This window comes from Idiotropiscis lumnitzeri, chromosome 1 (assembly GCF_059441095.1).
Source record: "Idiotropiscis lumnitzeri isolate Australia: NSW breed Sydney's pygmy pipehorse chromosome 1, RoL_Ilum_1.0, whole genome shotgun sequence".
Lineage (NCBI taxonomy): Eukaryota > Metazoa > Chordata > Actinopteri > Syngnathiformes > Syngnathidae > Idiotropiscis > Idiotropiscis lumnitzeri.
The window spans coordinates 12,637,483-12,650,165 of record NC_142391.1 but is presented as its reverse complement, the minus strand read 5'-3'; the positions used below and the strand labels follow the sequence as shown (position 1 = coordinate 12,650,165).

The 12,683-nt window shown below is 42.0% G+C and overlaps 2 protein-coding genes across 6 annotated transcripts; both read left to right on the top strand.

Annotated features, from left to right (window-relative positions):
- Positions 1-124: 124 nt before the first annotated feature.
- On the top strand, positions 125-7,897 carry LOC148343241 (rho GTPase-activating protein 11A-like). 5 transcript variants are annotated; one of them, XM_088317630.1, is made up of 12 exons: positions 125-591; positions 659-804; positions 1,634-1,701; positions 2,846-2,942; positions 3,032-3,288; positions 3,861-4,024; positions 4,112-4,252; positions 4,716-4,883; positions 4,974-5,103; positions 5,504-5,612; positions 6,239-6,353; positions 6,448-7,897. In XM_088317630.1, exons 2-12 carry the CDS (start codon positions 673-675, stop codon positions 7,845-7,847), a joined length of 2,781 nt encoding a protein of 926 aa, XP_088173756.1. In that variant the 5' UTR covers positions 125-591; positions 659-672; the 3' UTR covers positions 7,848-7,897. The 5 variants fall into 5 exon arrangements, with proteins under 5 accessions (XP_088173756.1, XP_088173746.1, XP_088173729.1 ...); XM_088317620.1 differs by having other exon boundaries at positions 656-804; XM_088317603.1 differs by having other exon boundaries at positions 134-272; positions 656-804.
- A 147-nt stretch (positions 7,898-8,044) lies between these two features.
- On the top strand, positions 8,045-12,190 carry LOC148343240 (gremlin-1-like). Its single transcript, XM_088317650.1, has 2 exons — positions 8,045-9,682; positions 9,986-12,190. The coding sequence occupies exon 2, from the start codon at positions 9,987-9,989 to the stop codon at positions 10,533-10,535; it is 549 nt and encodes a 182-aa protein (XP_088173776.1). The 5' UTR covers positions 8,045-9,682; position 9,986; the 3' UTR covers positions 10,536-12,190.
- The last annotated feature ends 493 nt before the right edge of the window (positions 12,191-12,683 follow it).

The following is a 12,683-nucleotide window of genomic DNA, read 5'->3' as shown; positions in this document are numbered from 1 at the left end:
GGTTCAAGTGTGGTCAGAATTTCGCTCCACCCTTGAAGGCTGCCCTATTTACAAATCAAGCGCACCAATAAATGACAGTCAAACAGTTTCCAGCCAATCGCAGCGCAGAAAGAAGACAGCGCTATAGTTTGAATACAATGCGGACTGCGGAAACTGTCGGGAGGCCGTTTTTTTCCCCCTCTATCGTAGTTGCGAAAATGCCAGCCTAAGTAATGTAGTCGCTAAGCTTATGAAAGAAACTGGTACGATGCATAGTGATCGCTGCGTTCGAGGTATACATGGAGTTTTTTAATAGGCTAATTATGGTAAAAATATTTTTTGTTTGCGTCGTGAATGTTTTTTTCCCTCTGCGGTAGACTAACGTTAGCTAGGTGACCGCACTGCTAGCCACTTGTTATTTGGCCGTCTCCGCATATAAAGCTCGTCGACAAGCTGGAAAAAAGTTTTGGGGCACTAAGAAACAGTGCTATTTTTATTATTATATTTTAAATTGTTGCTCTCTGTGTTGTATAATGTGATCGCATGTTCCTTGTTTAAGCACGCGTAATGACAACATAGCGACACTTGGTTTAAAAAGACAAGCTACAGAACGTAAAGGAGTTTTCTCGCTTTTGTGAGAAGAAGGTGAAGCTTGTTTTACAGGAGTGTGGTTTAGCAGGGCGGGAGGCTAAAATGATGGTCGAGGAGAGAAATGTTGCTCGCCTAGTGGCTGTGCAGCATCTCCGCACTGCGTATGGGATCAAGACAAAGAACTGGAACAAAAACAAAGTCAGTTGGAAGTCATCAGCAACAACAACCAATTCGGTGAGTTATTATGGATGTTTACATTCTGTCCTATGATTTTTGTTGTTTTTGTATTTTCGTTCCTCAAACTTGGCTCTGAAAGCCTATGCGTAAGTACATACTTTAATAATGTGACTGATGAATATATCTATATGTTTGAAAGCGACGATGAGACCCCAGGTCTGTTGTCAGGCTCTTGTCAGAAGATTTGTTTGTTTTTTCTGTGATTACACACCCCAGCTACGCTTTCTTCCACAAGCCAACTCAAACAGGACATAGGCCAATGTTTTCTCATAAACCTAAAATGGAAAGTGTTTTGACCATACACCTGGGCAAAATACAACAGAGAAGAGATCTAAGCCAACCTTTCTTTTGTTCAAAATGGATTGGAGTCACAAGATTTGTGATCACGAGACCGTTTCAAAAGACGTTTTACTTCCCCATTTGGACAAGCTCTCAAGAAATGTGAGGAAATCTTCTGCAGTAAAAAAAAATAAAATGATGTTGGCGGCCTGGACATTTCACCTGAACGTAGCACTGTAAAGTATAACCCCAATAATTATGTTATTATTCTTATTATTATTATTATTATTAAAAAGAAGCCTACAATTAAAAAAATCTGTGACAGTGTCTCTCAAATGTAAAAGTCAAATGTTTGATACTGCACTTGAGTTGGATCCCATCAGGAGTGCTCTCTGCTCACTATAATAGCTGCTGAGTATACATGAAATGCTGATTGACATGTTTAAACTGAGAATCTCAAGGATGCAATGCCGTTGATAATATTACAGACTCACCAAGATCTGATCTCATTCTAATCCCAATCTATTTTTGTAATTGTTGCCCCCAGACAAAGGTCTTTGGAGTACCATTGGAAAACTTACTGCACTATGACATGGCACGTGGGAGCGTGCCACGGTAAGTTATTTTGCTCATTCACGCGTACAGTGGAACCTCCAAAGCTGCAGGCTCCAAGAGATGTACAATTTGAAGTTCGACTGAAGTTTTCTGGAAAGAAATATGCCTCACGGCCATCATCGTGCTCAATGTCTAAGATTTCAACTCGATGAGCATATCAAAGATTACCTCTGTAGGAGTGTTTTTGTTTTTCTTTGGCTTTTTTGGGTGTTTTAGTAATGACACCAGCAAATGGTACCAATATATTGGTGACATGACAGGGTCTGGCTCCTCAGTAAAATACAAACAGTCGATATGAAATTAAATGGACATTGTTGGTACCACTTTTTTCCCCCAGACCCATAACCAGTATGAGTTTTCCTTCTTGAGTAATTTGGGACACTAAGTACCAATACCACCAGTACTTATGGTAGAAAAAAAAAATTATTAACACAATGAGAAATAATTCTGAACCAAAGAGTTTTTGTCCTTCTGACACGCATGATGATTCACTGATGGGTGTAGCAACAACTAATGGCACTAAAGTCCTATTTGATCTCAGATTTTTTATTTTTTTGGTAAGTACTGGTGGCTGTATCTGTTAGGTTATCCACTCAAGTGTGCGACGGTTGCGTTTGTTTCTTTTGTCCTCACATTATTTTGTTTCAGCTGAGTTGTTTCGGTGATAAGTATTTGAAAATACACTGTTGCGTATGCAGCTGTGTAGACACACACAGTAATCGACTGAACAAGTCAGAAACTGGACAAAAGTTGAGTTAGCTTTACTGTTGTTTTCATTCTCTTGACAATAGTGTTTTGTAAAAAAGTGCCCCTTTTCCGAAGCACAAATGACGAGGCACAATGGTGACAAACTGGTGCTTCAACATGGCTGAATGAGTGTAGAAACGAGCGTGTCTTTCAGCAGAATAAATACAATGAACCAGAGGTGTGACGTGACATGATTAAACACACCAACCGGGATTTAACAAGAAAATTATTGCGCTAATCCACCATCAGAGGGAGCCAAAGCAACACAAATACAAGCCAGTTCTCACAGAGCCTGATACAACAACAGCGCACCAGCTTTTCTGTATTGAATATTGTCGACTTGGCAAGTGACCTCATGTTCCAATTGCGCAAACGGACCGTATCTGTGCTCTCCTAGATTTCTGGTGGACGCATGCATGAAGTTGCAGGCCCATGTCGACACGGAGGGCCTGTTCCGCAAATCGGGCTCTGTTGTCCGCCTGAAAGCGCTACGGGTGAGTGATTGGTGAATTTGCTCTCACTGCGCGACCTTGACCCCTTTAATGGTGTTTCAGACATCAGCGCTTTTGTTGTATGTTTCCAGACTAAAGTGGATTCGGGTGAGGAGTGCCTGTCTACCGCACTTCCCTGCGATGTGGCCGGCCTGGTGAAGCAGTTTTTTCGAGAGCTACCAGAACCTGTGCTGCCCATCGAGCTGCAAGAGGCCTTCCTCAAGGCCCAGCAGCTCCCCACCAAGGAGGACCGCACCTCCGCCACCTTGCTGCTGTCTTGCGTCCTGCCTGACAGGAGCCTCAGTGTATTGAGCCATTTCTTCGACTTCCTCCAAAATGTCTCCAAGAGGTGCTTACATTTTCTTTGTTCATTTGACATTGACACAAATGACACCATTTTCAGATATGCATCGTTATTGGATATACCAAACAATTTTTGAGTCATTAAACGGCTGACTGCTCAGATAAACACACTGCTCTGTTCAACTACACTAACTTAACGCTGTGAATCTAAACTATGGAGATTTGTTCTAAATTAAAAAAAGCTGGAACAAATATTACAGGCCTTAATTAATGAATTCATTCAAATTGTGTGAGTGAGTATTCCCAAAATCCGATCTTTATATGACGTGTATGATAGTCAAAAGAAGCCCGGAATCGATTATTATTGTTATAGAATTAGAATTAGAATTAGAATTAGAAATCCCTTTATTGTCATTGTACTCAAGTGTGCAACGAGATTAGAGGGCTCCCCTCTCCAGTGCAATACAACAATAATACAGACAAATATATAAATTAGATAAATAAATAAGAGAGTGCAATGGAATTTAATTCCTAAGTTGTATCAATGTGTTTTTATTTTTTACTTTTAACCCCCCCCTCTCATTGTATAAATCCCCTGCTGATTTTGTTTGATTCCAGGGGCGCAGAGAATAAGATGGACAGTGCTAATTTGTCTGTAATCTTGGCTCCCAATCTCCTCCAATGTGGAGACGGTACCGAGAAGATGAACGCCAACACCGAGAAACGCATCAGATTGCAGACGGCTGTGGTTCACTGCTTCATCGAGCACGCTCACAACTTCGGTAGCACTTAGCACACCTCAGCTGCTGCTCGTCTTGGCCTCAGTCTGGTTTAACACTCAAACGGTCCCCTTTGTCTGTCCGTTACAGGTGTGCTGCCAGCGTTCCTTGAAGAGAAGCTTTCAGACATGATGCATTGTGAGCCGGCAATTTTGTCCCCCGTGTTCAGTGAGCTTCAGGACCTCGATCAAAACTCAGGGATGAGGCGGAGAGACAGATACAGTCTTGGAGGTAAAATGTGATTGTCAGTCTCGGTTTACGAATAAAGTGAGCACCTTTCAATACTGAGGTTCAGTTAGTCGAAGCTTTTTGCGCACAACAGTATTCTTCGAGTCTATGGTCATGTTTTTAAGAAAGGTACATGGGAGAAAAGTCAAATTGCATCCAAAAATTGTTTTGTAAACGTTTTAATTTGCCGAGCTATTATCCCGCTAGCAAGATGTCCTTATCTCATGGTGAACATTTTTGCCTTTTAAACCGACTGGAGTCTTGGTGATAAGTTGTATGCGTCCTTAAGAGGTATTTTGCAATGTATTCCTTGATACTTTAAAAAAAAAAAAAAAAACAATTTCACTGTGCATCCTTTCTGAACCTTGAGTTTGAAATAAGAAATTGATTTAATTTTACAACTATGAAATGAAGGCGCTTACGTCTCCCAAATATAGGGAGATTAATCTTTTTTTTTTTTAATTAGTCTTTTCCTCTGCCACTCCTGTGATTGGGACGCCGTCCTCCAAGCGAAAACTGCCTTTAGATTCCGGTTATTCTTTTGGATTCTCAAACAAAAAACGTAGATCTGTCAAGAAGAATCTTGGGATGGAATTGCTTCCCTTGTTTAGCGGCACGTCCACACCTGGTTCAGGTACAGTAATCTGGATTACTCTTTAAAGGCGAGCCAAAACATTCTGCTATGTGGTTTATTCCAAGAGCGTTCCCTCTGTTCTGTGTGAAGCTTGCAGTGGGTCAGGGTTGTTGGATTCATCCCAAAGTACTCTGTCCTCTGCTGGGAAGTGCCAAAGGCAGCCGACCACCTCAGCGAGGAGAAAGAGCAGACGACTGAGCGGCAGAAATGCGGTCAGCAGGTAACCAACCCAAGCTTGCCTTCAAGTCTCATCGTGCACACGTTGGTCACATGATTAGGCAACCCACACAAACGCAATGAGATGCAATGCAAGGGCTTGATTCTTCTTAGTGGCATTTATTTCATTTCATGACGCTGGTGGCTTGTCTTATAAGAAGTCATGTCAAGTGAATTCATCATAAAACATTTATTGTCTTTGAGAAGGCAGAATTCTACATCCAACTCTATTTTACCTTGAGGGGTCACAATAAGTGTGCTTCATTAACGGAATGTGTTTGCATCTCGTTAGAGTGTGCCGGTGTAATCATTGTAGCTTGTGAGTCAATGAACCCCAGAAAAGGACAATTATTCGATGGGCGTATCTCACATTGATCATTGTGTTTGTTTACATCCCATTCAAGAGTTGAATCTGGAAGAGCCGGCTGCTTCTCTCCCAAAGTCGGCAAAAAAGAAGCACAACGCAAGTCTCTGCGCCAGCGTTTCAGTTTGGGGAGGAGCAACAAAGACGCCGTAAGTGCGCTTGACAGATAGAAGGAAGTCAACAAATGAACAATGGTGCCGCCTTTATCTCTTGCAAGAAATTATTTTTGAAATTGACTCATGTTTGCACATCGACTGTTGCACGATTGTGGCGACTGAGTTTACATTTACCGGTAATAATTTTAAACTTGATAAATGCGTGCATGATTCTTCAACTGGTTGTTCTCAGACTTTTACTTTTGTCTGTAGGGCATGGTACTGAGCTAAAATAACTTTTTGATGCCTTATATTCCAAGTCAGGTTTACTGTGCTCAGCACAACACTACACATTCTAAGTTTAAATCTTGCATTTGCCGTGCAATCATTTTGATATGTTGGGTGATTGGTCAATGATGAACAAATGTTCTAGTGTTAAATGTAATCCAATTTTTGACTTAATAAAAGTTGCTGACCCACAAAGGCAATATCTCATTTCTTCTGAGTGATTCCTCTCATCCTCTGAAGAACTAACCCCCAAAAAGTCATCCAATTAACAGAGAATGTTGCACTCTGGGTAACATCTGTGGGTTCATTTAACACTTTAACACTAATCCTAAAAGGTCTCCTGATATCTATTGCATCTTTCATTTCTCATTCCATGCTGGTTGCTGGTGTAGGGATCTGAGTCCATAGGTTGGCGACTTGCCACCCAGGAGAGCACCACCAGTTTTTCTTTCACCAGAGAGACGACATTCAATTCGTCGCTTCTGCCCACAAATAGACCCTCCAACAGTAAGTACCCAAGGCCGCTTGCTTCTCTGCATTGCTGCTTTTAATACCTTGACCTTTTGCTTGACTGATTCCTGTTACTGTCCCTCCTTGATAGGCTCCAAGTTTATAAGCAAGTCTGAGGACAACTTGTTGACCCCCCAGTGTGAGCCCACTGCCCACCACACCTCATGGAGCGGGGAGGCCCCTGGAGAAGCACACCTCATAAACCGAGGATCCTTCCCTGATACGCCCACGGGTGTTTGTCCGACGAGCCATTTCACGTGCCAACCCGCCATTGTCGTGTCCAAACCTCTGACTGTGTCTAGCCTGTCCAAAAAGATATGTTGCGCTTCCAGTGCGGAGAGCCTAGAAAGCGAGTCCTCCATTTCCAAAACCTCCCGCCAGACCGTAGCGTCCGCGCTGAAGGTGAAGAACGCCCTTGCAGAATCAGCAGATGGAACACAAAAGTTGAAAACAGAGCCGTCGGACCGCACGCTGCTCCCTCTGCCGAAGACTCCCACGATGGTGCGTCTAACTGAGGACACATGTATGTCCAAGTTGCCAACGCATCATGAGCTAAATGTTACCTTTGACATAGCAGCCTTATCACCTTTGCATATTGATAGTGTAGTTTTAGATTCTGCTGGGAGTTGTAGTCCAGCTGCAAGTGCTACTCAGGGTTCTTTTTGCTCAGTTGCTTTTAGCCACAATAGCTCGGCGATAAATGGAAGTGACGACTCAGCCGAGCCGGTTCACTTTAGCAGGCTGATTGAAGCCCTGGATGTGCAAAGTCCAGCGCACTTTAAGCTGGGTGTCTCGCCAGGATTGCGGTCCACCCCCTACACGCCACGCCTTGAGCTGCCAGAGGAGCGGCGCACAGCTTCCTGTGACGATGCGTCTTCCCCAGCGGCTGGAACCCAAATTCATCACCAGGTGCCACACAATGAGGAGTGCCACAACCCCCGTGTGGCAGACCACATTCAACATTTCAACAAACTCACCCTGAAGTCCCCCAGAGGCGCCAAGGCTAAACATGTCAGGTCGCCGCTGAAGTTCCAGCGCACCCCCGTGCGTCAGGCCGTCCGCAGGATCAACTCTCTCCACTGTGAGAGCAGGAGACCCGCTCGAAATGTGGACATGGCCGACGCTCGAGGCATCAAAGGCGTGAAAGCGCTGAGCTTGGAGAGCGGCCTTTCCCCGCACCCGCAGTTTGAGCCGTCCAAGGGTGTGGCCCAACTGCTTTTGAACGGTGCAAGGCCCCTCAAGAAACCCCCCCCTGTCCCACCCAAAAAGCCAAGCACATTGGCTGCCAAAAGAAAGACCTGTGCTCTTGGCGACATGACCAACAAGGTCCAAAGTAGGGCCAACATGGACTCGTCCATCTGGGAGGCAGCAGCTGCGCAGAAGGTTGTTTTGAAGCCGATAGCAGCGAATGAGACCCGACATTACCGTTCTCCCAGGAACCCTCTGAGCCAATCACGACTGCTGCCAGCTACCAAGCCTGTTGATTTGTAGCAAAGCTTCTTTTGACTTTTGACATCATAAATTAGTTGATTTGAGCCTTATTGATGTGGGATTTAATTTATTTGTAGCTACAATAGGTGCTGCCTGTCTCGTCATATGGCCTTTTCAAAAAATGTGCCTTTGCCTTACAATATTTTCCAGTAGGTTTTAGATTGTACAATGTTGGTGAATTTTTTTTCTCTTCTCCCATCTGTGGAATGACAAAAAAATCGTAAGCTCTCTCTACTATAATTTATGTATTCTATGGCCGTTACTGTTTACAGTTCCTTTTGGTATTGTTAATTTTTCTTTATTTTTTTGTAATAGGCCAAAACAAGTGTAGTTTTTTTTTTATGGGGAAAAAATAGCGAAATTGTATTGAAGAAATCTGAAAATTCACAACCAGTTAAACACCTATGACAAATAAACTCAGTATTTCTAAAAAAAAAAATCTCCTTGTACCAAAGGCAATATTTTCGCAGCCACTAGAGGGTGGTGCATAGTCATTTCTGCACTTAGTTTTACTGTACAGTAGTACTTTCTCTGCAAAACAAATTTGACTTCAGCTTAAATATATTATGCTTTTTATATTAAAAGTTTAATGTCTTCTATAGATATTTTCTTTATATTAAAAATATAGAAAAACTGAAAAATGTTCATGTATTAATGGTACTGTATTTTGCAAAATTCTGTTCTTACAAAGAAAATATATACAAAACATTGATGAATTTTCCATACATGGTTATTCAATAAATGGTTATTGCGGTTCATAATTCAGAGTAAAAAAAAGTAATAAACCACCATACTCTGCTTACAGATCAATTAGCAAATGATCAATATACTGTGTTATATACTTTATACTTGATTAATAGAGTACAGGGGCTATTAAAAAAATCATTGGATCTAAACGGATTATTTCGACCTTTTCGAAACAGATTTACTTCTTGGGAACTGATTAAGGCTAAACTGGTTGGTAGACACGGAGCTCAAATTACCTTTATTAATAGTATGCATTCTTAATAATCAACGATAATCATTTATGTAAAGACACATCATGTTGATGATTTCTCTCAATTATGAAACAAATCTCAATATATAACCCGATCACTTCTGCATTATTCCTAGAAAATCACAATGTCCCATCATTGGTGAGCTCTTTTTAAGAACTGGTCCGCTCATGTGGTCCTTAGGCGCTTCCTGGTTGCCGTGAGCATCACATAAAATAGACACTTGCAAAGGACTGCAACTTTTTGATCTTGAACACGATTATTGGTGGTGACTGACGGTTGAATCAAGTGTCCTGTACTCTTGCTCCCTGTGACGCGTCCATTTGTCTTACCTGTTCTCTATGATGTCCTGTCAATTTTGGACCCTGTTCTGCATGTCCTTGTCTACTTGGTCCCTCGAAATCATTCAAGTGTCCCCCCCCCCCCAAGTGATGATGTTGTCCCGCTTTCCTTATTTCTGTGATGCGTTCAAGTGTCCTCTCCCACAAGCCCCTCGGTCCCTATGGTGCATTCAATTGCCCTGCCCACTTCGGTCCATGTGATGTATTCAAGTGTTTAAGTGGGCGGATTAGGTTCGATTTTCTCCAAATCGTTGTTAGCCAATAATGTCGAGGGAACTGTTGTTCGAATCTCAGCTGGCAGACATTTAAAGGGGAGACAGTACGGCGCTGGAGTAATTTCTTTTTAAACCCCGTGCCCCTCCTCAAGTCTATGGAGGACTTAGTTTCCCACCCTGCCACGGTTCCCGCAGTGTACAGTCGACAGTGATAGTGGGTGCCTGCCCACGGAAGGCGCTGACGACTGACAGGATCCAGACATCATCGCACTGAGGATTTGCAGGTCGGTGAATTGGTCATCATGTCGCATTCGGACAATCTCCTAACTTAATTGATACAAACTGTAAAACAACTACTTAATAAAATATCGTTTTGCATGCAATCAAATCATGTGATACTTTTTATTTTTCACGTTCTACTAATTTAATAAATTCCAACTAATTTACCACTCACGCCGCCTCCATAGTGTAATTTTGCCACAAAGTGAAGAAGCGCTTTTACGCTGCGCAAAAGTTTCTGGCACTTGTGCGTAATTCTGTCCATACACAAAACGACGTGTTTTTTTTAATTCTTCTCTCCTGTTCAGGATGGCCATGTGGACGCGTATCACGTGCAGCGTGCTGTTCATCCTCGGCTTGCTGTCCTCTCCGGTGGAGTCTAAAAGAAACCGAGGCTCGCAGGGCGCCATTCCACATCCCGGCAAAAACACCCCGAACGAGTCGGAGCGGCACCCTCGACCCCCGCAGACCGGCTCCGGGCCCCGCCAGAGGCACGGCTCGTCCTCCCCGGCCGACGAGGTTCTGGAGTCAAGCCAGGAGGCTTTACACGTGACCGAGCGGCAGTACTTGAAACGGGACTGGTGCAAGACGCAGCCCCTCAAGCAGACCATCCACGAGGAGGGCTGCGTCAGCCGCACCATCATCAACCGCTTCTGCTATGGACAGTGCAACTCCTTCTACATCCCCAGACACATCCGCAGGGAGGAGGGCGCCTTCCAATCGTGCTCCTTCTGCAAACCCAAGCGCTTTACCACCATGACCTTTACGTTGAACTGTCCCGACCTGCAGCCACCCACCAAGAAGAAACGTATCCAGCGCGTGAAACAGTGCCGCTGCATATCCATTGATTTGGACTAGTAGCCTACACGCAAGCATAACGATAAGCGACGTCTGACTCTTTACGAGGTGCGGTATTGGCCAAAAATAACATTTACCTCTCTCTCTCAAACCCCCAAACCGCATACTCTCACTCAAAATCGCTCAAATACGCAGGAAATACATGCACAAAATTATTGCTCAATGAGATACATTTTTAAGAGTGAGATTTTTGGCCGTGTATGAGTTTTTTCTTTTTTTTTGTCCATATAAGAGATTTTCTGGTGAACATTTTTTTTTGGGCATCTGTGAGTGTTTTTTGCGAGGTTGGAGAGGTGTGAATGTGAGAGGCGTTTGTTTAAATTGAGGGTTTTTTAGTAATTGTGAGAGATATTTTTTGGGTGTCACAGGTTAATATGAGTGTTTTAGGTTTAGTTTGAGGTTATTTTGTTTGGGAGTGTCAGGGTTTTTTTTGTTGAGTTTTTCTTGTTGAGTTTGAGAATATTTTGATGAGTGTATTTTTACTGAGATGAATGTGATGAGTGAGTTTTTGTGCAAAAGTGTTTTTTTTGGGGGGGGTGGTGAATGCAATTTTTTTTGCTCCTTTTATCTTTAATGAACATGAGAGTTTTGTGGATGAATGCAGGTGATTTTTTGGCGGGTGATGAGTGTGAGTTTAAGTGAGAATGAGAGTTTCTCTCGATTTTTTTTAGTGCGAGAGTTTGTTTTTGCTGAGTGTAAGTGTTTTTGATAATTGTGATTGTTTTGGGGGGATATTGTGAGATTTTTTTATGAGGAATGATTTTGACTGATGTGATGAATAAGTGTTGGTTCTTTTTTTAGCTGAATGTGAGAGACTTACTGCAGTTTTTTTTGTTTTTGTGTGTGCATGAGTTTTTTTTTGGCGCTAATAATTTTGGGGGTAAGGTGAGAGGTGTTTGGTGTGTTTTTTTTTTTGTTCAAGAGAGAGGTAAATCTATTTTTAGCCTTTAAGTCACCTCCTATCATCACATGTTGTGCTTTCTTTTTAAGAGGAAAGAGGAAGAACACGTGCTTTTATCTCCTGTTTCGGAGAACGTTGCATCCGATGTTCCTCACTCTCCTTTGCACAAAACTTGCAAAGGCTATTTTGACCTTCAAAGTTTCAAGACATCTAGAATGGAGGCACTTTGCTGCACGGTAATGCGCACGTTTTTTGCATGCCTTCTTCACCTTGGCTTATTTAAGAAATCACTCAGACTTTAAGTTCATTTTTTATGTTTCCACCGTGTGGAATTGGGAGAATGAACAGCAACATTTGTAAATGGAAAATGTGATTTTTTTTTTTTGTCGCTATTTTGAGAATGATTTTAAGTTAACCTTAATGTGAAAATGTTGAGTTTTGGTTAGTGGGATGCCTCTCAGACATAACTGTACAGTTTGTACCCAATGACGATGAAATACGTAGACGTTACATGTAAAGGATGTTTGGTGTACTCCTTAAGTTATCCCTAAAAATAGAAAATAAATGGATTCTGGAATATCATGCATGTTATACTTAAGTCTACCCATTTTAAACAAAAATATCAAATGATGTACACATTAAAATCAACTATAAATCTGTTAAAAATCATTTATAAGAGACAATTCAATGGAATCGTCATGTTTAGTCGAGATTTTATGATTGCCTTTTTAAAAATTAACATGTTGCTAAATTAGTTGAGCCAAACTGTAATAAAAATATGAATTCCTCAGTGAGAACCAATCGCTTCGGAAAGTCACATTTTCTTACAACTCTTAACTTGGTCTCTTTAGAGTGGTTAAAAATATTATTCAACCACAATTTTTGTATGGTTATTTGATTGACACATGATTTAAAAAAAATAACACTGAATGTTTTTCCACAATGACTTTGAAAAGGTTCCCTATGATGTAAAGTAATAAAAACCGAGTTGTAGAGCAAATATATTGATGGCACAGCAAATCAAGTAACATTTTCCATTTTGATAGCTGCGCATTCCTAAAAACAAAGCCGTCTTAAAGCAACTTCCAATCGCCTAACAAGTTCCATATGTTTACAACACTAATCGCTTATTTTAAGAACCTTCCAGGAAATGTTCATGTCTAAAAAAAAACATGAAGCCAGATTAGGTGACCTCATTCTTACTCTGTTATAGCGACAGAATTTTTCATCACAACAAGTCTCGGTGG

Excerpts from the sequence above, each read along its gene's own strand:
- LOC148343241 (XM_088317603.1), top strand. The coding sequence starts at position 230 with ATGAAAGAAACTGGTACGATGCATAGTGATCGCTGCGTTCGAG. Across the intron at positions 273-655 it reads TAGTGATCGCTGCGTTCGAG|CAGGGCGGGAGGCTAAAATG; the intron begins GTATACATGGAG and ends AGTGTGGTTTAG. Across the intron at positions 4,025-4,111 it reads CGAGCACGCTCACAACTTCG|GTGTGCTGCCAGCGTTCCTT; the intron begins GTAGCACTTAGC and ends TGTCCGTTACAG.
- LOC148343240 (XM_088317650.1), top strand. The coding sequence starts at position 9,987 with ATGGCCATGTGGACGCGTATCACGTGCAGCGTGCTGTTCATCCTCGGC.